Source organism: Zootoca vivipara, chromosome 2, assembly GCF_965207765.1.
Source record: "Zootoca vivipara chromosome 2, rZooViv2.hap1.1, whole genome shotgun sequence".
Taxonomy (NCBI): domain Eukaryota; kingdom Metazoa; phylum Chordata; class Lepidosauria; order Squamata; family Lacertidae; genus Zootoca; species Zootoca vivipara.
This window is the reverse complement of record NC_142584.1, coordinates 64,313,728-64,340,403: the sequence shown is the minus strand read 5'-3', so window position 1 is coordinate 64,340,403 and position 26,676 is coordinate 64,313,728. Positions and strand designations below refer to the sequence as shown.

Sequence of the window (26,676 nt, the reverse complement as noted above, 5' to 3'; positions counted from 1 at the left end):
AAGCCACTTTCAGAACTACATTGGTACCTCAGGTTACAAACGCTTCAGGTTTGCACATGCTAACCCGGAAGTAGTACCTTGGGTTAAGAACTTTACCTCAGGATGAGAACAGAAATCGCACGGCGGCAGCACAGCAGCAGTGGGAGGCCCGTTAGCTAAAGTGGTACAGTACCTCAGGTTAAGAACAGTTTCAGGTTAAGGACGGACCTCCAGAACGAATTAAGTTCTTAACCAGAGGTACCACTGTATAGTTGGAATATAGCTCGTTTAGCACTCGTTTTTATATTATTTGCAAACAGGCGTTTTTCTGGAAACAAGTAAAACAGGAATGAGCACTAAACCTGCTCCATATTACACTATTGTTCCATATGTGGCTTTTACATTGTGTGAAAGCTCAAATATAATGTGGAGCTTGGCAGTTAGGGAAAAGTCGTGAAAGCAGAATAAACTGCCATGTGGATGCAGCCAACGATAACAGAGAATTTCCATTAAAAAGAACAACACAATTTAATACATTATCAGTCATGAAAGTCACTAGGTAAGTTAGAGGATGATGCTAGATTTTAGCAGTGGTTCCTAGCCTTTTTGATACGGTGGCTCAGAAATCCAAATTTGCTTGATATGGTAACCTACTGAAATATTGTCATATGAATTTTGGACCTTAGGTCGTTGGCAGCTGTCTGTTTTGTTCCCCCTAAGTGTAAGTTTGCCTATTTTATAACCATTTACTTAGCACCCATATTAATGTGAAATTCATTGAAATATTTATGGTACCGACAGTATCACAGTTTTGTTTATGGGAATACAAGACTAACCTTTCTGACATTTGGTTACAAGTGTGAACATAGCATTATAATGTGCCAACAAAACAAAAAGCTGTAAGAGTTGTAACATCATACCAGTGATGGATTACAAGCGATAATTATTTTGTGTTTAGTAATACAGGAATTGCACCCCACTTGCAGGTCATGGCCCACAGGTTGGGAAACTCTGGACTGTAAAATTACCTGAAGGAATACAGATGCTAGTTCTCAACTGATTTTAATCCCGTAAATCAACAAGCTAAACAAATGTTGCCTCTTTCTAGTTCTAAAACCCAATTTGAAGAAAAGTATTATTTTATTCGTTCTCTCAAGTCTGTGCAAGCTGTAACCTACCAATATGAACACACTAGCTGCTTGACAAAACTGCCTCTTAGTGGCTCAGTACAATTCTGACTTCAACACTAGCACCATTCCTTTGCATGTTGATGGGGTATTGGAGGATTTAGGATGGGAGGCAGATGTTGCTCCCCACTGGCCTCCATTGGTGGAGATGAGGAGAAGTGAGGCAGCTTCTGCTGCTGTGGAGTACCCAGTTTAGCCGTAATTTGTGGATATTTACAACTGCCAGTTCTCCCACCAACAGGAGCCCGTAGTAAGCCCCACAAAATGGGGCAGTGTGGTGTGCCCAGAGGCTTTGGATCCACAAGATCCAATCCCCTATCAATCCCCCAAGTTGTGCCAGTCTGGATTCGTACAGCCCCAAAAATGGTGTAAAAAAATCACCCTCATCTTCTGCCCAGGCCAGCTGGGAGAGAGGGTTTCGGACACAGTGGTGGATCCATTGATTCTCTCCACCCCTGGGTGGCCAGGATTTGGATTGCTTTATTATTGAGCTACTGTAGAATGCCTAGTGTTTAGCTTGATAAGACAAACATTATGTAGGCTTCACCTTTTGGGATTGGTAAAGTAAAGGTAAAGGTACCCCTGACCGTTAGGTCCAGTTGCAGATGACTCTGGGATTGCGCACTTATCTTGCTCTATAGGCCGAGGGAGCTGCCGTTTGTCCGCAGACAGCTTCTGGGTCATGTGGCCAGCATGACTAAGCCGCTTCTGGCGAACTAGAGCAGCGCAACAGAAACGCCGTTTACCTTCCCACCAGAGCGGTACCTATTTATCTACTTGCACTTTGACGTGCTTTCGAAATGCTAGGTTGGCAGGAGCTGGGAACGAGCAACGGGAGCTCACCCCATTGCAGAGATTCAAACTGCTGAACTTCTGATCAGCAAGCCCTAGGCTCAGTGGTTTAGACCACAGTGCCACCCACGTCCCCTCTTGGGATTGGTAGCCTATCCTATCTCACAATATCACACCATATATAAGCCAAAGAAGACAGAGTGATAAGGGGGAACAACAGAAAAGACCTTAATAATAATCATTCTGTTACGATCTTCCTATCACACTGTGTGCTGACATTTTCACCTCCCCAAACAGGTATGGACTGGAGGTATTGCTCTAAATGTACAGGGTGAAGTTCACAAACAATTCTGAAACAAATGAAAGTACCCTAATCTGCCCGTATGCAGGTTTCCCCACCAGAAGAGAAACAACAAAGCTAATGCCTCTTTCTGCTGCAGTAAACTGCTCAGATCTTTCATATGAACTGTCCATAAAGTTGGCTACACTTCTATAAAAACTTTTTTTTTTGCCAAATGACAGTGGTGGAACAGCCTGGCACAATTTATTATTATTATTACTGTAACACCGCCAGATCAAAAACAATAAATCACTTAAATTCAAAAAAATGTGGTTGATTTTGATGGGCAACCTTTATGGTACAATTTATTTATAAAGTATTTCTATACTGCTAGGTCATAAAATATATGGGAAATATGCTACATTAAAACAGAGAACTAGATAGTAACAAGATGTGGATTTTATGCCTTCAGTGTTAGAAATGCAGGTGTTGGCTAGGAACAGTGCTTTTTTTCTCGGGGGACGCATACCCCTAAACATTTTGTGAATCTAAGTTTGGCCTCATTGAGGGGCAGTACTGTATTTCAATATGAGTAGGAAAATGAGAGTACCCCTAAACATTTTTTTTGGGGGGGAAGCACTGGCTAGGGTTATTTTAAGTGTGTGTGTGTGTTGATTTCCCTTATTTTTAATATTTAGATCTTCCATATGAGATAATGGAATTATTAGGCTAATAAGCACCCTATGCATGCCTACTCAAAAGTACATCTCACGTAGTTAAATGGGGCTTACATAAGGTTTATTAATCTAAACACAGAAGTAGAAAGCCTCACTGAACCCAGTGGGTCTCACTTTTGCGTAACCATGCATAGGACAGCCCTGTTAATTATGCACTTTTTGACTATCAGTGTGCCATATAATTAAGAAAAATGTAAATAAGGGGGGAAAGCCCAATTGTTTCAATATTTTCAGTTTAGAGATTACTTAAACATGGGGTAAAAAATGGAACATTCAGAACAGCTTTAACTGACTTTGAAAAGCTAGTAAATAACCATTAAATTCTTAAAGGACTATTATCCAAAATTTATTGTCAATTGTTCCGTTAATTACCACTCTGGACTTAATTTGAAGCTAAGTTGGAAAAAATGCTTGATAGAACTATTACAGCGTATGGTTGGAACCAAATATTTGCTAAGCTTTTACCCATATTCAATTTCTGTAATATGAAAGAGAGTCATTAGGAAACGATTCATAGGTCATTTCCTAACTGCCCATAGGTTGGATGGAGTTCTTCTTCTACCTTGGCGATCACTCGTAGCCAAGTAAGATTGTCTTCCATAAACACAGTTTTAATGATGAGTCCATAAGTGACTGTGGAGGCGAATTCTGGATACACACGTACTTCCACAGTGGCAACATTGGTTTCCGGGCGGGACCTGATCACAGTGTGCATTTGCCAAGCGTGCTGTCCTCTTAGCACGTTTCTACCTTGCGTTCTGAAGCTGAGTGTCTTCAAAGCCCATGACACCTTTGGGAAAGGCTGTTCTCCAACTGGAGCACTAGCATGCCAGTGTTTCCCAGTTGTCAGTGTTAATACTACATTTTTTAAAATTTGCCTTGAGACAGTCTTTAAACCTCTTTTGTTGACCACCAGCATTACACTTTCCATTTTTAAGTTCGGAATAGAGTAGTTGCTTTGGAAGATGATAATCAGGCAACTGCACAACATGCTTTACCCTCTGCATATTTTTCAGTTTATTTATTTAAAACCTTTATATGCCACCTTATATCAATGATTTCAAGGCAGTTTGCAGAAACAAAAACAAGTAAAGCAAATAGTGTTGAGAACACTCTGGTCTCAGTAGCTGGGACATACTCAGGTATGTGAGGGTAGATGAGAAGATATGTTGTTGCAGCAGTTGAGCATTTCTGACCTGTTCCAGAGTTCCCAACTTCTGGCATGGGGACTGGCTCCAGGATGAGGGAGACTTGTTGAGTCTTCCACAAGGGCCCCAAAGGACCAGCAGGCAGAGTCAGCAGTGGAACCACCAGGATCTGGGAGCGCTTGATAAGATACTTGCTCCAGCAAAGCCCCAGGGTGGTCTATGTTACTGCCTGATAAGCAGCATCTCCTGACCCACCCTGCACTGCTGCATGCTTAGAGTAGGAGCATTGAGGAGAAGACCTGGTGGTCCAGCAGTTTTTGTAGTGGATGCAGTGTTGGACTTCAGTGCAGACTGGAATATCTAGGGCTAGACTAACTTACCTCAGATTGGGTAAGATCGTACATTTCCCTGAGCTCCTTGGAGGAATGTGCAATAATTAAAGCGAAGGCCATATTTGTGACCATAAGTTTGTATTTCCCTCACAGTTAATGTCATGTTACCTGGAAGCGGAACAGTTTTGTTTGACTATCTTTTGTTTTCCGGGCCATATAATTTCTGCTATATCCACATGGAATTTGCAGATTTCTACACAGCATTCTTAAGGGCCTCCCATCTGTTTCCCTCCCGTCTCTGCCACTGTTGCCTCGTATTTATTAAACATTGGTTATTCTGTAAGAATATCCTCCAGTCAGACATGCTCTCGCAAACAGGGCAATCTAGCGTGAACAGCCAGGACCGCAGTCTGTCAAAGCAACAGTTTGTGCTTACCTACGTGCTGCCAGTTTGCAACTCCCCCAAGATGTGAGCTGATTTTCATATGGTAATGCTCTTGCATGTTCTGTCAGAAGAGCAATCAGGAGCTTGTGTAGGTGACTAGGTAGGACATAAGAGGGGTTGTTGATCTCTTGACTCGTAAAGACATTCTGTCAGGCAAGCCCAGTCTCACAGCAGTCGAGCTTTCCGTGTGTAAACAGAGACTGCTTAATTACACAGGTCATGTCAATTAGCGTGACCTTCACATTTTAAAGAAATTAATCACTTTCGGCAGAGCACATCACTCCTCATACTTTAATATTCAGTGTGGCGGTAAAGTGTGCAGAAATGCATTCAGTGACAGAGCATTCCTATTTTTATGAATAATGGTTCAGTTTAATTGTCAGTCCCACCCCAACCCCCTGCTTTCTCCCAGTACATTTCCGAGCATAATTCAAAGTGTTGGTGCTGACCTTTAAAGCCCTAAACGGCCTCGGTCCAGTATACCTGAAGGAGCGTCTCCACCTCCATCGCTCTGCCCGGACACTGAGGTCCAGCGCCAAGGGCCTTCTGGCGGTTCCCTCGCTACAAGAAGCCAAGTTACAGGGAACCAGACAGAGGGCCTTCTTGGTAGTGGAACGCCCTGTGGAACGCTCTCCCACCAGATGTCAAAAAGAAAAATAACTACCAGACTTTTAGAGGACATCTGAAGGCAGCCCTGTTTAGGGAAGCTTTTAATCTTTAAGAAATTAGTGTATTTTAATATTTCTGTTGGAAGCCGCCCAGAGTGGCTGGGGAAACCCAGCCAGATGGGCGGGGTATTATAAATAATAATAATAATAATAATAATAATAATAATAATAATAATAATTACTGCTACATCTTACACCAAATACAACCAATGTACCGTAATAGGGTAGGTGCTTCTTTGCTTATTGGAGGCTCCTTGCATGGGATTAGCTGCTCCCACCTGGCTATGCATGGCTTCCTTTTTGTGACGCATAGGTTCCTCCTGTCTTCCATCTCAGCACCTGCTTGCCCTCCCCACTTGGGACATTTCAGGTTAACTTCGTTCACCTCAGTCCAGATTTAGAAGCAAGCATGGAGCAAACAGCTCCTTTCAAGTAAACTCCACCATGACTCGGCATTTCTAATTAAAGAGTTGGTTGCAGAGGTGAGGAAGTAGAAAGCGCCATGGTGCCAAATGGAATTAGATGGCATATATCCTCTGTCATACAGCAGGATGATGTATTATATCCTGGGCTTATTTTAAAATATTTTTGACTATCTAAGGAAAGAAGTCCAAAGTCCCTTGAATATTTCAATTAATTCATTAGTTAATTAATTTCAGTCGATCAATTAATCAAAATCCTTTCTAACCAGATTAATATTTTAAAATCTCTAGGCAGTATACAAAAATCCATATAAAGCATAGATAGAACTTTAAAAAAAATACCTGTAAAACAGTACAGTCGTACCTTGGAAGTCGAACGGAATCCATTTCAGAAGTCCGTTCAACTTCTAAAACGTCCAAATCATGGCTTCTGGTTGGCTGCAGGAAGCTCCTGCAGCCAATCAGAAAGCCCGTCAGACATTCGGGTTCCAAAAGAACGTTCGCAAACTGGAACAATCCTGGGTTTGCAGCGTTCAGGAGCCAAGGTAGGACTGTATTATGAAAACAGGAATTTGGTAATAGCAGGTCCAGTCTTATAGGTCATGGAAAGCCAGGGCAAGAAGGTATGTCAGAAGCACGGATATGGGTCCACATATGGGTCGCTGCCCTGTGATATTCTGTAAGATGTGGTACCACAATTAAATTAACCCATGGTCCTCCCAGGTCTTTCGAGGCACCAACAAAAAGGTTTTCTTGTTTATTTATGCTAACATTCTACGGTGGTACCTCGGTTTATGAACACAATTGGTTCCGGAAGTCTGTTCATAAACTGAAGCGTTCATAAACTGAAGCAAACTTTCCCATTGAAAGTAATGGAAAGTGGATTAATCCGTTCCAGACGGGTCCGCGCAGTACTCAACCTAAAGCATACTTAACCCGAAGCATGTGTGTAATTGGTTCCGGAAGTCTGTTCATAAACTGAAGCGTTCATAAACTGAAGCGAACTTTCCCATTGAAAGTAATGGAAAGTGAATTAATCCGTTCCAGATGGGTCCGCGGCGTTTGTAAACCGAAAATTCGTAAACTGAGGTGTTCATAAACCGAGGTTCCACTGTATTAGTGTTATCCCTTTTAAGAGCTAATTAACCCCCCATCTAAGGATAGCCTCCTGGCTTCTTCCTCCTACTGACAGGACATCACCTGACCACACCTTTCCCTGTAAAAAGTTGCTGCAGTCATTGCTGCTGCCCTGGGGAAAGGGCAGCACTCCCCCCTCCCCCCCAAAAAAGGCTACAAGTGTGCGCACCAGCATTGAAATGTGCAATATATATTTTGAGAACGTATATATTTCAAGATAAAGCCATTGCCTTTTAACTAGAGCTCCTGCCAGGTTTTGGGTGCTGGAGAAACTTTCCCTGCAAAATCTTCCACCTGTTCTTTCACTGGCAGCTGCTGGGAAAACGTGCACTCGTTACTTTCCCTGCAAAATTTGCCAGTGTTAATGCTGCTGCTGTTCCAGGAAAGGAGTCGTGACCACCCCCTCATATGCCTCACCAGTGCTTGGGGGGGGGAGCAGTGTGTATATTCATTCATGTTTATTTTTAAAGAGAGAGTGAGAAACAAACCGGGAGGCGAACATGTAGCCCATCTTAAGTTGTTAATTAGGGACCAATATAACTTTGGAGAGATGATGAAGAAAGGTGGGGTTGCATAATGTTGCTAGCCAGGTAACGGAGGCAGCTGAGGTCATCAACCATATCAAAAACCACTCCATCCAAAGTAGGTGAGACCATAGCACTTCGTCTGTTCACACGGGAAATAACTGCACTACTGTTGGAGACAGCGTACTAAAAATGAGAAATTTTAAAATAATACCTTGGATTCTCAGGAATACAGTGGTACCTCGGGTTACAAACGCTTCAGGTTACAAACGCTTCAGGTTACAGACTCTGCTAACCCAAAAACAGTACCTCGGGTTAAGAACTTTGCTTCAGGATGAGAACAGAAATCGTGCTCCGGTGGCACGGCGGCAGCAGGAGGCCCCATTAGCTAAAGTGGTACCCATAGCTGCCAAGTTTTCCCTTTTCTCGCGAGGAAGCCTATTCAGCATAAGGCAAAATCCCTTAAAAAAAGGGATAACTTGGCAGCTATGGTGGTACCTCAGGTTAAGAACAGTTTCAGGTTAAGAACGGACTTCCAGAACGAATTAAGTTCTTAACCAGAGGTACCACTGTAAATTACTGAGTGTAATTACTGGGGGGGGGATGCCTTTTGCATCATCATAAAATGACAACTGAAAAGATCTCTGGTTTGCTCCTTCCCTGGGTTTGTTACAATTCATTATTGGCATATGTACGGTTAGAATTTTGCCTATCAGTCAATCAGACAGCTGATAATACAGGAATGATATTGCTGGAAAACAGGCACCTGTGTTTCTATGAATTTCTACGAGTATGCAGAAGTGTGTAATTAAAAGTCTTCTTCTTTGGCGATCACTCGTAACCGAGTAAGATTGTCTTCCATAAACAAGGTTTTAACAATGGGTCCGTAAGTGACTGTGGAGGCCAATTCTGGATCCACACGTCCTTCCACAGTGGGGACATTGGTTTCTAGGCGGGAGTTGATCACGGTGTGAATTTGCCAAGTGTGCCTTCGTCTTAGCACGTTTCTCCCTTGCATCCTGAGATCGAGTTTCTTCAAAGCCCATGACACCTTTGGTAAAGGCTGTTCTCCACCTGGAGCCCTCGCAGGCCAGTATTTCCCAGTTGGCTAGTTCAGAATGAGCTCAGTTTTTTTAACAATCTCTAAAAACTCCTGAAGACTCTTTTTAAAAACAATGGCCAATTAGAGTTTCAAAGTTGGAGGGGGCGGTTCATTACTGCACAGGCACCAGCCAGTCAGCACTGTGCACAGCCAGCTTCTACTGTTACATTGCAGAACTGCCTCCTTCCCCCACAAGATTGTGCATGTATGGATTTTCCTGAATGGTACATCCAAACCCAGAGAGAGCCTCAGATACTGCTATTCCTCTGATTAGCATTTGTTGTTGTTTTGCTGCTTTACAAAATACACAAATGGCTTTTTATATATCTAATATTAAAGAACAGCAAGAGGAGACTACATGTTAGTAGCCTCGAAGCATCTACCTAAATTTAGGCTGGGACTTTAATATCCTGCTAAAGCTGGGACTTGAGTCAAAATAATAATAGATGTGTACTGCGAGGTGTAGTCCGCCCAAAAGTCATTCCAGCCTCTTTCACACAGTGTTTAGAAGTGTAAACAAAAGTATAAATTTGCTTCCAGTAAAAATGGAGATTACTGAAAATACCAGGAATGTGCCCTAAATTGGCTAGTGAAACCTAATGGGCTGTGGTTAAAAATGAGGAGTAATGTGATTCCTAATCTTGAAATATTGGGTGGTGCACCCTAACAAATAAATTGGCTCCGTTAACCAACTCAGATAAACAGCTTGATTTCTTAACCCCTAGCTTTCATTTCCAGAAGATTTTTTAGCTTCCAGAACATTTGCAACTGAGCTATCCAATAATGCAAAAGAGGGATGTACATAGCGGAATGCAAATAACAGTAAATTTAGGATACACAAATTTAACCAAAAAACCCCACACATAATCTGACCTCCAGTGCTGCATATACATTTTGAAAACTAACAACCTATGAAGATTTGATGCTAAAGCTGATTCCCCCCCCCCCATGTTTGCCTGTCCCAAATTAAAAACTGCATTTTCTTCACAGCATTTGGATAGGTTTGAGATTTGGCAGGCCTGTCTGTCCCCGTGTTTATATGAGTGTGTCAGCACCTCATTAATCAATTTTTAAACTGCAATATGCTTACCCCTCATGTTGTTGTTTTTTCAAAGTTGCTTCACTGCCTGCTCTACACCTCCTGCTCTCGTTTTTTTTAAGCTGAAACAAAAGTTGTTTCCTTTGTAAATTAGTTTTGCATGTGCTTTGATTGAAACACAACCCACTCATTTAAAAAAATTGTTTGCTTTTCAAGAAATACACACAGACCATATTTGCAACACATTTGCTCCCGAGAAGTCCTGTTGATTTTAGTAAGATTATTCTAAAGTAAATGGATTTGTGGGTTTTAGCCATAAACTTGTGAAGGCTGTTTGGAAAGTATTCAGTGCATATTAGATATTACTTTTGCTTAGGCAGAGGACATTAATATTTAAATAACACGTGGGCCAAATATTTCTTTTTCTTTTATAGTAATCAGACTTTTGATTTCTCTCTCTCTCTCTCTCTCTCTCTCTCTCTCTCTCTCTCTCTCTCTCTCTGTGTGTGTGTGTGTGTGTGTGTGTCTGTCTCTGTCTCTCTTTGTAAAAAGAATCAGTAGAGAGTTTCTTTTTGTCCTACAGGTGCACTGTGAATAATCACTTCTTAAAGTAGACCACCACATAACCACTTTTATTTTTTTTCACATTTCCTGACCCTAGAAACAGTTTCTCTAGGGGATTCCTTTTATAGTATTTTCTCTTAATGACTCCAAAAGAGCCCAGCCCACCCCCAGCATGGCATCTTTGTAGTAAATCAAATTCTATTCAAGGGAACTAGGTAGCAACAGTCTGTTATTGCAATTCAAAACGTATTTTAAAGATGAATGGCTTAGGTTGAGTGCCTGATGTTGCAGATGTTGCCGACAGGGAAAGTTAAGTAACTGATCTCAGTGAGATTACTCTGGAAACTAAAGTTACTCACTGTTCATGCACTCCTATGAACAAAATAGTTTACGCTAAAGGTCCGGGGCCCTTGTCATAGAATTGTTTGGCATTGTGTTTTATTTATTTTAAACGAAATACTTCTTAAGTGGTTATGTTTTTAAAACCTTTTTTGGACTTGGGTCCCCAAAACACACTTTTCTGTTCCTTTTTTCCTGTCTTTTATACTTTGTGTTTAGAGACCATTTTCAGGTGGTTAAAGTCTTAACAATAAGAAGGGTTATTAAAAGTGGCTTTTAAAATCCACAGGAAAAAAGGAAATATAAAAGGACAGCTGAAAGTTTGGTGAATTCTCAATGCATTTTGAGTATGTCTTTTATGGGGGGGGGGTAAAATGCTCATATTTGTTCCTTAATCAGCCTTCTTAAAGCAATGGTAGCATGTAGCTTTTATGGAGCAGTTTTTTTTTAATGAAGGAGCAAAAATGATAATTTTCCTTTGATGAAGCCATACTCAAAATGTGTTGGGAACTTAACAATCCTTGAAGCTGCCTTTTTGTGTTTGCTTTTTTCAGTGGACGTTTTCCCATCTGAGAAATCCTGTAGCTTGCTGTGGCCTCCATCCATGAGGTAGGTGCCAGGTGAAAACGTTCCTCTTCAACCAGGCCTTTGGCCAATGGACATCTGATGCCCTTTTAAATGTATTGTGGGAGGGGGGATTATTGGTTTGTTTTTGTTCTTAATTTTATTGTATATTTTATGTTGTAATTTTATGTTGTGAACCTCCCTGAGATCTATGAATAAAATTAGTAATTTTAGTAATAAAAATAATAGGTAGGCTAGACCGTGGAAAAAATGTCCTGAGGGTATTCCTCTCTAATAGCCCTATGCTCTGGAACAGCAGTAGGACAGTGTCATAGTCTGTGAGATTCTTTAAGCTTGTGTCTTTAGCTTGACTAAAGTAAGGTAAAAGGTAAAGGACGCCCGGACAGTTAAGTCCAGTCGAATTCGACTATGGGCTGTGGCGCTCATCTCCGCTTTCAGGCTGAGGGAGCAGACGTTTGTCCACAGACAGCTTTCCGGGTTATGCGGCCAGCATGACTAAACTGCTTCTGGCACATGGAACACCGTGACGAGTGCCAGAGCGCACTGAAACGCCGTTTACCTTCCCACCGCAGCGGTACCTATTTATCTACTTGCACTGATATGCTTTCAAACTGCTAGGTTGTCAGGAGCTGAGACAGAGCAACGGGAGCTCACCCCGTCACGGGGATTCAAACTGCCGACCTTACGATCAGCAAGCCCAAGAGGGTCAGTGGTTTAGACCACAGTGGCACCTGCGTCCCTGTGCTTGACTGTTTAGCGGAGGCTGGATGGGCATCTGTCATGGATGCTTTACTTGAGATTCCTGCATTGCAGGGGGTTGGACTAGATTACCCTCAGGATCCCTTCCAACTCTACAATTATTTGATTATGTGTGTCAGGAAAGATAAAGGCACTAGGACACGAAATCACTACCTATCCTCATAACAGCATGTGACTAGCCAGTTCTTACTTCCTGGTTGCCATGGTCCTTGCAACAAGTTCCTTATGTGGGCTTCTACTATAAAGATGTGGGGTCTGAAGAAATTGGATTGTTCTGTATAGTTCAGTATTGGAAGGAAGGGATACTTGCAGCTCAATATGCAAGAATAATATTAGGCTAGCACAATTGTTGTAGTTGATGGATCTTTTTCTGGTCCACAGTTCTGTTTGTTTCTTGGTGTCTGCTTGAAATGTCTATAATTTTTTTAAAAAGGAAAGTTGACTAAGTGCCTTCTTAGGCATCACATTCTAACTTGGCAACAAACTGAAAGCATTGTTATAAAATTTTAGGGTCCCTGTTCTCCCTTCTAATACCTGGGGTCTCCACCCCATCCCTGGGGCCGGACGTTGAATTTAGCATGTTAAAATACAAGCCAGGCTGGCTTCCTGATGAAGTAATCGCCTGGAGAGATGGACCATCAAAAGAGCAGAAGGTGAAGGGTGAAGACCTATTAAGAAAGCCATCAGCAAAGCTAAGACTGTGCCAGCTGGGAAATGGGTGAAGCCCCTCCCTGAGGTCCCAATTGAGTAGAAGAACAAAGGCCATTTGTAGAGTTTCAGGATTGCAGTTTGCCTGATGTAAGCAAGAGGAGAAATAGTTGCATTTGGCAAGCAGCTTGCAGGCTGCAAAACGGGAGGGTCAGAGCAACGTGGGCTGGCAGTTTGAATCCAAGGAGAGAAACAGGGCCCTCTTGGAGTGCAATCTTGAAAGCTCCCCCATCCTAGGCTCAGGTCGTATATATGTGGAAATAAACTATATATATTATAAAGACACCACAGTCTCCACTGTGCTTCATTTCCAAACCCTGGCACCCCTGGAATCTCACAGTGCTGTGGGGATTGTGGTGGCATAGCAATATGTACATGTTGGGTTGCTTCTCTGTTCTTGCTTCAGCTAGCTGGAAATGTTGCAGGCCTCTGTCTGTGGGAATGAAAGTGACTTCTTCGCTCTCCCTGGTATTGGAAAGAGGGATCACTGGATTGCTACATGAGAAACTGGGCTCTCTGAAGCAAAGCACTTCATTTCTGTTTGGTTAGTTCTCAAAATAGTCTCCATGAGCACATAAGTGAGCTGGGCAGAGCAATTTGAAGCTCTGATTTAGGCCATTGGGATGTAATGAATCAGTGGATGCACCACTGCATCTGAAGCCCTGCCACTCACGCCAGCTAGAGTATTAGGAGAAAGCAGTTGTGTAACTTTTTCCCTGTGCAAGCTCCAGGCTGATGCAGTTTAGATGGCCAAATTGGGTCCCTCAATGGGAAACAGGCCAGCTTTGGAGACAGCCAATCTAGAGTTGGCCCTGTTCTGCTCCTGCTCCACCTCTCTGTTTCCCTGCTTTGGAGATTTACAAAGGCTATTCTTGTGCTTTCAGAGCATGCAACAATAGCCTTTGTGGTAGTGCAGCTCTGTTGCTGGCAGGACCCACCGGAGGGACACCTCTGCCTCATCCTAACCCCTTCCAGCAGCAGGGTCAGGGATAAGGATTGTTTGGTAACAAATGAAACTGCACATCTCCCCCCATCCCTACCTTCCTTTTTGCACTTGTAAAGCATGGAATAGAGGTGGGGAGAAGAGGTTAAAAAGGACTGCCATGTGCTGAGCAGTCTGCTTTATGGAAGTGAGTCATTGTCAGAAGCCGGAGTCAGAGGCAGGTCAGTAATAAAACACCCGATGTCAGTGAAGTTAACTCTTTATTCAAAGAAACTAAAACAGCGCAGGCCTAGTGATCACAGCAGTTCTTCCCAGTGAGGCAGTTGCAAAGACTGAAGATGCCCACCTTCCCATCGCTCTCTAAGGCTCCTTCCTCAGCAGCCAAAGGCTCCTTCACCTTGTCTCTCCTCCACCCTCTTCATTTCTCTCTGTGTTCTGGGAGTCTGGGCAGAAGGGAAGCTGGCCGCAGCAGGAGCTGGCCACTAGGAGCAATGCCTTCACACCTTCCATATGTGCTGTGTCAGGAAGATGTTGGACACCACTTCTTTCAAACAAAGAAGCCCCCTCCCAAGCCCCCATTCCCACTTTGTTTGCATTCCTGTCTCAGCGTCGTCTGCGCTGGCTTGGTAGACCAAAGATGTCTGCAAACATGACAAGAAGGCAAGTATCATGAACCCCACCGTTTGGGAATTCCTTGTAGGCAACCGCAGTGCCTACATCTGTAGCAGCACAACCTGATGCCTTCATCTGCCCAGCTGCAACAAAACATGTCTCTCCCATATTGGTCTCTACAGCCACAGCAAGCGCTGTAACCTTCAAACAATTTTACTTCACCCCCAAAATGTACACTCCTCCATTGTTTCCCAAGACAGACAGGTGCCAACAATGGCCAGGTGATACATTATGTAGAAGCTATCATTTAAAGCTACCCGATTAAAACAATTCAGTATTATACACACACCATGAAATGTTGACCAACTATAGCTATGCAAAGCAAGTTATGGACGAATGCCCTTTTAGAGTGTGCATGTAATCTTGCCCATGTAGACATTTCTCACACTGGAAAACTGTTTCTATGGATTGCGGTTATAGGGAAGATTGAAACTGACTTAAACAGTGAAATGGAATATAACACAGGAATATCAAAAGTCCTTCTCATGTGTCTACTGTTTTTCCTTCAGAATTCAAGTTTCCAAATCTTGTCAAATAATTTTGACCCTGTTTTAACCCAATGGGTTTTTCCTTTTTAAACCACACTGTGAAATGAGCTAACAAGATTCTGACAGACTATTTTTTGGCGCAAATCATTTTATGTTCACAATCTTAAAGGCCTTATTAAGTTTGATGGGGGTGGGTAGGGATTGCTTTGCTGGAACTGCTCGACTAAGCAATGTTGTAGGTCAAGATCTGACAAAACATGTTTTTAAGAATTTTATTAGAGTTAATAAAGTGTTATTTGGAGAGTTTTGTTTCGATTGCCTTCCCCTTTCTACCCAGTTCAAGCAATGTAAGGCAATTCTTTGCAAGCAAATCTCCCTGCTCAGGCAACTTTGAGAGGGTAGCGGCTTCCTTGGAGAGTTGAAGCAATGTTTGCCAATCCTTGTAAAGCATTTCACCTCTTCAGAGGCTAAAGCCTCTCAATACCAAGAACAATTAAAGCAAGAGCCTTTTGGAACGACTGGGGAATTCAGCAAAATAAATCAGAAATCCTCTGCCTTGGCTCTGGAGGGTTGCCTCATTATAAGAGCAGATCTATTAGCCCCCTTGCCATTGTCTTTCATTTCTCAAGTGAGGTGATTCTAATTAAATTAATCTGCATGTCAATCTATCGGTGATCAATCAAAGGGGCCGAGGTCCCCCTTTGCGGCAGTGTGCTTGCGGCTGACAGGGCCTGATAATGGAGGAAGAAATAAACTGTCGAGCAAAGTTAATTAGTCAACATAATAGGTGGATTAAACAGGAGCCGGCTGATTGCTGTTTCACATGTTGAAGCATGAGGTGGGAGCTGAAACTGCAATTAACAGACAATTATTATATTTGGTTGTAAGAGGTCGCATGAATAAACATATCTCAGTGGGTTTCAGTTTTTAATCCCCCTTCCTTGTTTAATATAAGGAGAAGTGTAGGTCATTTCTTCTTATTGTTTTAGCCAAAGTTCTGGAAGGCAGCACATGTTCTTGGGTAGAATACTTGGTAAGTGGTAGCGGAGAGAGGGACGTTGCCATTTTGTTTGTATGGGTGATTAATACGGGCTAAGAGGTGATCAGGGCAACCATGCTCAAGAAATTAATCCTGGAGCTGCTGCTGATGTGCAGTGTATCATTATCAAAGAAGAGGCGCTCTCGTATTGAAGGGCACCATGCTGTCCTTCACATCCTAATGCTTGCACATCCTGGGGCTGTCCACGAGGCTTCCCCATACTTTTAGGTTTCAGCAAGGGCAAAATGGTCCAGTTTTACCTTAATATACGTCGCCGGAACTCAGGGACAAACAAGGATAAAAATAGGCATCCTGGGCAACAAACTTTGTCACTATCACTAACCAAAATTTCAGCAGTACCTTGCAGCAGTAGTCATCTCATTAGAACGTAGCATTATTTATCTGAACTTCTTATTGGGTAACCTAAGGACATTTTGATAAGAGACTGAACCTTCATAATGAGTCTCCCTAAAGAATCTCACTTACCGGTACTTGCGTTGTATAATGGGTTCTGATGAAAACTGGAAACGTGTTTTAAATTTGTTGAGAAATATCTCAGTTGAGCAGCTGTGTGCTTGCAAGCCATACTTTTGAATTCACTAGAATCTGTGATTTAATAATCCCATGTGCCCTGCACATTACAGCAACATGGTATCTCCATTTTGAGTTGTTTAAATGAATTGAGACAAGTCAAAGTTTGCCAACTGTGTGAATCCAAGCTTGATTATTTGCTAAGGAAAAAGTCTACTTAGATTTGAAAAGCACTATTCATTTCAGCTCTGAAATGCCTTTGACACACATACTGTACCCTGTTCTGGAGAATTTTGGAGTGCAAACACCCCTGGAAGCTACAACTGTAACAGCATAATGAATACAGTTGCTCTCATCCCAACTTTTGCAGACCACACTTGCTTTTCTTTTTTAAAATACATTTTCATTTGCAATGACAGCAGCTTTATCTCTTCTGGCATATATGCTGAAGAATGGTGTGGGGTAAAATTCAGTCAGCACTTAAAAAAAAAAGTTAATAAAGTGCTCTTGTTAAAATGATGGTTAACAGTGTACGTTTCGCCATACAGCTACAAGCTGTGCAATTTGACTTAAAGCGACATCAAAAGCCTATGATGCCGAAGACCCACTCATCAATAGCACCTCTTGTTAGAGTCTTACAGTCTAAGCACTAGTTATTATGTGAAATAGCTGTGCAATTTTCTGCAGCTCCCAGCTGTTATTTAAGATTCTGGGTTTATTATACTCTGTGCTCATCTCATTTTAAATTGCATTAAAGTGTTTCCTTATATTGTTGTCCCACTCACAGGTTGTGGTATCTACAACAGTCAATGTGGACGGTCATGTCTTGGCAGTGTCGGATAACATGTTTGTGCACAACAACTCCAAACATGGTCGGAGGGCTCGAAGGCTTGATCCTTCGGAAGGTACGCCTTCTTATCTGGAACATGGTAGGCATTTTTTGTTGGTTGACGTTGCTTCTTTAACTGTGGGTCTCTAGGGTTGTGTGGGGGTCCCCCCTTTTTTCCATTACTGGTTGTCCTAGCGAGATCATAGGATGAGAGGGTCAGTGTCTTCTCTTTTTTTCTAAGGAGTATTTTGCTCAATACTGGTACATAATTTGTAAGCATTTGGGTAATTCCAGCAAAATCAGTTCATGCAGTGATTTTTGGCTCATATGCTTACTGTGGGCAAGCTCTTCCCATCAAATGTATGGATATTGTTGGTGCATTTGAAAAGGCCATGGGCAGGATATGTAGAGAATTAAATTGTGCACAGAATGTTCTATGTGCCCAAGAAAGCCCAGTTCTCTTCTGTGAGGCAGAGGAAGCTCTGTAGGCTTTTGGAGTTTCCCAGCTACGAGGCACATAGGAGACCGGTGCACTCTTTGCAAATTCTTAAATAACTGATTCGCTTACTGTGGCACATTGTAACTATCACATGGCAGTTACAATGGTCACATGGTTGTGTGAATCAGGTCTTGTGTTTCAAGAAACAGAACTGAACAAAATGGTCTGCTTTTTTTTTTTAAAATGGAGCATAATCCAAAATTGGTTTCCTTGGGTTATATTTTACATACTGTGATTTAGGGCAAGATTAAGAGATGGGGTAGTTTTCTCCTCTTTGTCCCATGGACAAAGTATTAGGTTGTTTCCAGACATCCACACAGAAGCCCTCACTTGATCCGTTTGAGGATTATGTTGCCAGACTCAAAAAAGAGCCAAGGTCAGGTTTCAATAAACCAATCTTCAGAACAAAATCGTATGTTAATATTTACATGTGCCTCCTATAACTGAGAGCCAGATTAGGACGTAGAGTACTTTCTTGTAGCTAACTGGATATTCATTTAAAACTGAATCTAAAAATTCAGACTTTCATCACAGCCTTGGTCAAATGACCATTTATCACCCCGATTCTGGCATCTATAAAATGAGAAAATAAAATTTTATTTATTTATTTATTTATTTGAAACATATCTGTCCTGTCATTCTTCCTTAAAAGGAAACCAACATAGCTAACAATCCATAATGCAAGACCTTAAAAAAATGCAAAACATGGCCAATAAATTCTTACCAGCATATCAAAACCACATAAGTCAATAAGCATACAGTACTCATCACCTGCACACACTTCCCTCAAGAGCTCTGAAACAGAAATGTTATAGCTGTCCCTTGAAAAAGATGTGGGTGGGTGTGGCAGATGTTCTTTACTGGGAAGCCAATCCATAGCCTTAGGCCACCTGTCCATAGCGACTGCGAATCTAGTCTCTGCTTGTAGAGGCTCACTTGGAAGACGCCAGATGCTACAAATGGCTAAAGGCCTGAGAATTGAAGTGTTTGGGTTTGGTCAGTGGCACTGGCAGAAAAACTAACATGCCAAATCTACATGGCTAAAGGAAGCCTCTATTTTTAACACGGCATGGCAACTGTTTATATCTTACATGAGACAGGAGCAGCAGGCAAGGATTCCCCGACATTCCCATGGTGGCCTTTGGAGAAAGCTCCTTGATTAGAGTATATTCTTGTATGCTATTTGTATGTATGGCATGACAATGTATTTTCCTTTCATTCGTAACATCCCGAATGCTCGTATGGATGAATAACTCAAATGCAGTCAAGTTGTTTGCAACTTTTCTTTATTTTTTTTAATTTCATTTTGAAATATATAATAAACCTTAAAAACACACACATTAAAAACAAAACAAAAGCCCTAGTCTCTGACAGAAGTGGGATGCTAGCAAGAGGCTCAAATGATGAGACATGCAGGCTCTTATGGGAGCAAGTTGTTCTTGCAGTCACTGAAGGTCTAGGGATCTCTGTTGCTGGTAGTTAACTAACTTCCCTGGGCTGCTGAGAATAAATAAATAAGCAATGAAAAAACAATCATTTAGAAATAGTTAGTACCAAAAAACTAAAAGGCAACTATACAATGTATGATGGCTGGGGAAACTGTGGTCCTCTAGGTGTTGCAGCATGTCAACATCTGGACGTGCTTCAACATCCCCATCCCTGCCATATACATTAATCATTGCAAATTAATTAATCATCGTGAGTTGTTGCCACCTTAGTTGTAAAATAGAGTGTGTAAACTATAATTATAAGAGCTGATAGTGGGCACAAACCAGATATATCTGAATCTTGTGTGTGGCTTGTGTGACTTGTGTGTGGCTGACTTCACTATCTCATTCCTAACTTCACACAGGTAGGCTGTGATCCTATGTACACCTACCTTGGAGTAAACCCCACTGTATATAGTTGGCTTCATTCTGACGAAACGTGCATAGGATTGTGGGGTTAGTGAAGCCACATGGGAAGGTTCAGCCAGATTTGGGTATGTGTCCTCACAGTTCCCATTCAGTGGGGTGTGTGTGTGTGTGAGAGAGAGAGAGAGAGAGAGAGAGAGGGAAGTCTTCTCATGCCTGATATCTAATCTATTTTTCATGGAGGGTCAAGGAAGCTAAATACTATGGAAAAAGCTGCAGAGTGAAAATGTGCTTTCCCATCATTGCCGTATATGCCGGCCTATAAGGCAACTGGGCGTATAAGACGACCCCCTACTTTTCCAGTCAAAATATAGAGTTTGGGATATACTCGCCATAACGAGTATATCCCAAACTTCCAACGCACACCAAATAAAAATTGTCTGTATCTCTTCCAGGCACCGAGGTGAGTGGTGGTGGGGGGGGAGAGAGTAAGCGGCTGCAGCTTTCTTTCCATGCAGGGAGGAGGGAGGAAAGCTCCGCCCCTCCCCTCTTCCTGCAAGGAAAGAAAGCGGCAGCCGCTTACACGGTCGCCGCATAGGGTGGGGATGCGGCCGTGGCCTTTTTGAGCTCCCCCCACCATATGCAGTGACTGCAGATCTTATACCCGGCGTAAAAGACGACCCCCAACTTTTGAAAAGATTTTCCTGGGTTCAAAAGTCGTCTTATACGCCAGAATATACGGGATAAATCAATATTCAACATACATTCTCTCACCTCAGTATTTGAGTGTGATATCATCACAACCTACCATTTTCCTTTGCATACATTCAGAATTTCTGGAACGACTTGTGTGAGTAAATGTAGTTATGCAGAAAATGCATAATGAACCAGGTCCACAAGTTTGCACTTTTTAACCTAAAATTCTTAGCTCTGCAGTGCTTCTTATTATATAAACATAACTTACATCTGTATTTATTTAGCTTTAACTTTTTAGGCTATAACTCATACTATAGATTTTTTCCATCCCTGCCAACAACCTAATTTAATAAACAAACCACTGTCATAATTTTTGCCTGATTTTGCTAAGGAATGTGCAAACTGTTATTTTATTAATTAGCAAGAAGCAAAGCTTTACAAAGGATATTTATTCATTCATCCTTGAAGTGTCCTAACATAAACCATAGTCCTTCAAAGCCTGCTTTTTTTATTTTTTAAGGAGATATTTTCCCCCTACAAGGAGGCCACATGAATACCTGCCAGTTATTAAGACAGCGCTAGATTCCTTCAAGCTTGGACATATTCCTGTTCTCACACTTAGAGCACAACTATCTGCTCTAAATATTTCCCATACTTTCACCCCATGAGATGAGGTAATGTTTTGGGGAAAGCAAAGGAAACTGTACTTTAGTATAGCGTTTTTTTTGACAGTTCAGCTCATGACAGTCAATACCAAATTCTGTAGTTCTACTACCGTATTATCTTCTAAAACTGGAATTAATGTTTCCATAGCCACTAACCAAATGTTTCCCATTTACTTAGTTGAAACAGTTTGGAAGCCATTGGGGAAATGCTCACCTTTTTAAGAGACCACTGTGCTGGAGAAGTAGCTCACTTCAGGTTTGGCTCAACAATTTAGCAACGTGAGCTGGCTGCCCTAGACACCAGATGTTGTGGAGCCCCTCTGGCCATTCCCCCAGAGCTTTTATGCCAGCAGTGGGAAGCCTTTGTCTCTCCATATGTTGTTAGCCCCATTAGCTGCAGCCAACATGGCCAATGGTCATGGATGATGAGTGGTGACCAACGAAATCTAATATCCTGAAATGGTCCACAGATTTAAGATTCAGGACAGGGAATCCTGTTCTAATAACCACAGGATATTGTGGATCTCTTTCCAAATATAGTCTTGTGTAGAAGAGTGTTTCTGGTACAATGTGTGTTATTAGTTTATTATTACATTTATTATTATTATTGTATAGCTGTAGAGTAATCAGACTTACATGTTTTACAATTAGGACTATTTTTGTTACAGTACTGAATCAGTCACACAAGGTGTCACCTTATAGAGCAGCCTTTCTCAACCTTTGGTACCGAGATATTGTTGGACTACAACTTCCATAATCCCTAGCTAGCAGGATTAGTAGTCAGGGATGATTGGAGTTGTAGTCCAACAACATCTGGAGACCCAACATCTGGAGACCCATTTATAGTCCACTTGTCAGTCAGTAAAAAGGAAAGTTACTCTCAGTGGTTTATCTCAGTGTAATCAAGATCATGCTTTTACATCCACCGAGTTCTTGATACACATACATAAATAAATACATTGCTCAACTAAATGTTTCTATATTTAAAAAGTAATAGTTGGCAAAGGCTAAGCAGCATTGTGTGGTACAAGCAGGGTAAACCACAGTAATCAGTGGCTTGTCATTGTTATTATGGTTTACTCAGTTAATAGGGTTCCCCCCCTTTTTTTAGAGAGAGAGGAAGAAATTCTGCTTGATTATTTCAAAACTTATTTAGATACATTAAGATGTTTACAGAGAAACCAATGTACCCAAAATCAATATTGACTTCCAGGGTTGTAGCTTTATAAGGAAAACTCCCACCACCACCACCACCACCAAAAAAAACCACCAAAAACCTCAGACCAAAAGACATTTGAAGGAAAGTGGTTACGATGCAGAATTTGCCAGATGAAATAATGTCTTTACCACCCTACCCACCCAGCCCCAACAGAGGTGGATGTGAGATGTGTAGAGACTTAGGCCTGACTTTTCCGTCTTGCCATGGATGTTTTGTGTGCCATATTAACAAGTCACTGTAGTACTTTTTTCTTTCTTTAAGGGTGAAAGAGATCATATCAGTTGTAAAGAAATTCCACAAGTATATGAGTTTAACTAGAGCAGGCATCCCCAAACGGCAGCCCTCCAGATGTTTTGGCCTACAACTCCCATGACCCCTAGCTAACAGGACCAGTGGTCGGGGAGGATGGAAATTGTAGTCCAAAACATCTGGAGGGCCGAAGTTTGGGGATGCCTGAACTAGAGTGATCTTTTTGCTTTCTGGGGAGGGGTGGATTCTTTTCCTGTGTGTGTACACACACACACACACACACACACACACACACACACACACACACTTGTATTAATCTATCTGTCAAATGTATTAATCTATCTATCAAATGTATATGCCAGCTTACAGTAAAATCTTATTAATGAGATAAGTTAAAATGCGTAAAACAACTTTTTAAATGCACTTATGCAACACCACCACTCTTGTATTTGACAGTTTTATATTAAGGTTGCACTCTGAAGTGGTGTTAGGAGTTGCTTTGTTAGCCTGGTGCTATTACCTCCTTTGAGTAATATTTTGACAACTATGCACCAAAGCAGTTATTACCTACAGTGATTACTTGCTAGAATGCAGTTTGTCCTTTGACTGTATCCCTGTAGGTTGCTCTATTCACAGCTCCCAGAAATTCTTCTGTGGGTATCCTCACCTCGCAATCTATTCAGGCAAACTTTCATTTCCTCATTGCTGAGGTTGACTTCAAACAGCCAAGGCAGTGAACAAGGTTGTAAAACCACCATGGGCTGCATTTTGACAGTTGTAAAATGTGTGCGTATCTTCTGACGTGCTATAGACTACTGCATAGTATAGGTGTGGTCAATGGCTTATCTTCTCCTGAACTAGAGGGACCTCGGCAGTAAAATGATGTGACACTTCAGAGGAATTCCGGAAAAGAATGAGGTGCAACCTCTTCTCTGGTGTCAGCATTGTAGCCGCTATCTCACCCCTTGGTCTGAATTCTCTGATAACCACAGTTCAGTCATCTGTAACTGGGTGGGGTTTGAGGCTGCAATATCTTAGCAAAACGTGAGCCTGATAAACTCTCTCTTTTTATATAAATTAAGCACTGACTAGAAGTATATAGATGAATATAAACACCTGGGTGGAATTAAGACAATTAGGAACCATGTTGTAACCCGTGGAGGCTTGTCCAGTGAGGGCACTGCCCCAGCAACGTTAGTCTGCCTTCAGCCAGCCTCCATCTTCCTGCCTCCTTTCTCACAACCAGTTCAGAGAGCTGCTCTGCCAGTCATTGGCTCTGACTTCACCTCCTGTTGATCTTCCTACCTTTCATTCTGTCAGTTTCAATGGGCACCTGCTACTGCTGGTTGTCACTGCTAAAAAGCTTGCCATGTGGCATCTGTAACCACAGTGAGGGTAATTATCTGTAGCTCATGACCCCATAGTAGACGCCAGTGTTACTAGGCAAGCAGCGCCCTGGGTTTTCAAATGACTGCAAGATGTAAGAAGACATTGTTTTCCATTTCACCTTGTATTTGGTCACTTGCAGCTCTGTTTCTGTTCCCTTGCAGTTCGTCTTCTGCCTTGCTGTCTGCTGTGGTCAAATTATGCAGCCTGTGTAGTTTGTGCAATTAATTATGTGAATTAGGTAATTACATTGTCACTATGTTATTCCACTCCATTAATTTCAGTGCAAAGAAAATGCAATTCAGTGTGTGTGTGTGTGTGTGTGTGTGTGTGTGTAATCCATTATGTATCATTTGTGGATTGAAAGGAACACCAACAGGAAACATGGATATAATTCACTGGTTTGATTTCCATTTTGGACAGGGAACAAATAATTGAACATTGACAATTTCCACTACCTGCTTCTGTTTTCATTGGAATCCCCCAACATCCCTCATTGCAAAGGAGTGGTGGTACTGGCCCTGTGTTATCAGAGGTGACATATATCACAGACTACCTCTTCCAGCCTGGCCCAATGACTTGTGGCAAGCTTTCTAGTGGCTAAGAAAGCAATCCACAGCTGCTGAGCACACTACAAATATTATAGTCACCTGGAGGCTCTTTTGAAGCAATCTCCATGTTGGGGCCGTGACACGTGTATCAGCCCTAAGTAAGCTGGAGGGAAATTGTCAGGTAAGGAAAGAACATGGAATTGGGCCGTACATCAGATTTGCAGAAGCAGGCAAGGTGGCAGTAGGCAGCACAAAATAAGTGAGCCCACAGTTCCCTTAGTGTAAAATAAAGATATTAGTGCTGCTCCGGCACATGTTGAGAAGATAGCTCAAATCTTGCATTTCCACCAGATAACAGAGCAGTGACGTTCAGGTGAAATCCTGCTTTGTTCAGTGGGGGCCAGGTTTCACTGTAGACGTGTGCAAAGTTTTATCAGCAAGCTCAATAGCCTCGCTTCAAAGTAATTTCCCAGCCTGCAGGTTGTATTTATTTGAATTTAAAGCCAATTGCACAATTGGTTTGTCTCTTTTCTCCCCCTCCACGGCATAATGCAGTAGCCTCAAAATTATAGTGCTAGAGACCCTGTCGGCTCGCATGCTCTAACACTTTATTATCTAATGATCTAATATGCAACAAGGCAAAGAGGAGGTGCTCATCACTCTGACAGGATGCCTAAGAGAAGTGACTAAATTACTTTATGTACCATTAGCGCTAGCAGCCATGGTGAACTCACCGTGAGCATTTATGCAAATACTCCCGAATATATTCAAGTGGCCTTGTCAAGCTGACAACTGACAAGCAGTTTAAATGGCTCTCTTCCTTTTTTCTCTTTTTTTAAGGGCCAGGGCTGTGCTTTTTTCCTTCTCACTTTCCCCCTCTACCCTGTGCAATTACTGAATCTCTTTGGCAACTGCTTTGATTCTATATCAGTCTCAACAAATAGCAGAAGCCAAAAAGGCAGTGGGGTGGTGGGTGGTGGGATAGCCAAGCTAGCCTGTGTACATTTTTCATATGGTAAAAGTACACATCTTACAGGTATGACAAATAGATGGGTCATTCCAATGGTGGAACTACATTTTGGAGGCCCTGAAGCTTGAAACCTCTGTGTGTAGGGCGGTATATAAATTCAATAAATAATACCGGTAATAGTAATAATAGTAATAGTAATAATAAATTCAATAAATAATACCGGTAATAGTAATAATAGTAATAGTAATAATAAATTCAATAAATAATACCGGTAATAGTAATAATTACCCCTTTGCAACCAGTAATGAGGTCTGTTATCTTCTTCAATGGGATTGTTCCACGACAGATCACCACAATTTTTTAAAAAATTACACCTCAGATTTGATTGCTGTACTGGATTATCTCATATGTCAAAGTCGCTGGTGTGAATAATAATTTCCTGTGCCTTATAGTTTTCAATTTGTGTGACTCAAATTGGGTCTAATAGACCCCCCCAAAATTAAAAATGTGGACTAAAGTCACTTCTGGAGCCTCTCTAGGATTAGGGGCCCTGAATCTTAAGCTTCATTAGTTTCATAGTATATCCGCCCCGGTCCAGTCTATTGGTCCATTTTAAATACTGCAGGTTTTGAACCTTTTTTCCTGTTCTCCTCTAGCTCAGTGACAGAGCATCTGATTTGCATGCAGAAGGTTCCAGGTTCAATCTCTTTCCCAGTAGGGCTTGGAGAGATCTCTTTCTGAAACCCTGGAGATCTGCTGCCACTCAGTGTAGAAAGTACTGCTTTCAAGTAGATGAACCTATGGTCTGATAAGGCATGTTCCTATGTTCCCATGTAATTCCCAGGGTCTGACCAAAATAGGATCAAGGATACATCTGACCATTGAGTATTTGGTTCAGTCATATGATGCATTGAAGCCATATATATTTATTTTATTAGTTAAGTTTCACACAGAACTTATTTACAATATTTGTTTGTTTATTACATTTATATCCCACCTTTCCTCCAGCGAGCTCAGGGTAGCATACATAGATCCTCTTTCCCCCAATTTTATTCACAACGACCCTGTGAGGTTTGTGAGGCTGAGCGTGAGCAGCTGGCCCAAGGTTACCAAGTGCGCTTCATGACTGAGTGGAGATTTGAACACTGGTCTCCCAGGTCTTCGTCCAGCACTCTATCTGCTATACCACGCGGGTTCCAATACACCATTTTTTTAATGAACGAATGCTATGGCTAGGAGGCAGAGGTGGATTACCACCAGCAGCAAAAGTTATCCTCTCTTTGGACTTGTGTATTAACATTTCCTGTATTCACTAAGTTCTGGAATAGACTTTGAAATA

At 41.9% G+C, this 26,676-nt stretch overlaps 1 protein-coding gene across 6 annotated transcripts in view; it reads left to right on the top strand.

The window, feature by feature from the left end:
* The window catches only part of EBF1 (EBF transcription factor 1), a 374,718-nt gene that overhangs the window by 243,958 nt on the left and 104,084 nt on the right, over positions 1–26,676 (top strand). For 4 of the 6 annotated variants that reach the window (XM_035105770.3, XM_035105766.3, XM_035105769.3 and 1 more), the window contains exon 8: positions 17,208–17,349. In XM_035105770.3, coding sequence (XP_034961661.1) covers positions 17,208–17,349 — 142 coding nt within the window. The remainder of the gene's footprint in view (positions 1–17,207; positions 17,350–26,676) is intronic. The other 2 variants (XM_035105768.3, XM_035105767.3) reach the window with 1 other exon arrangement.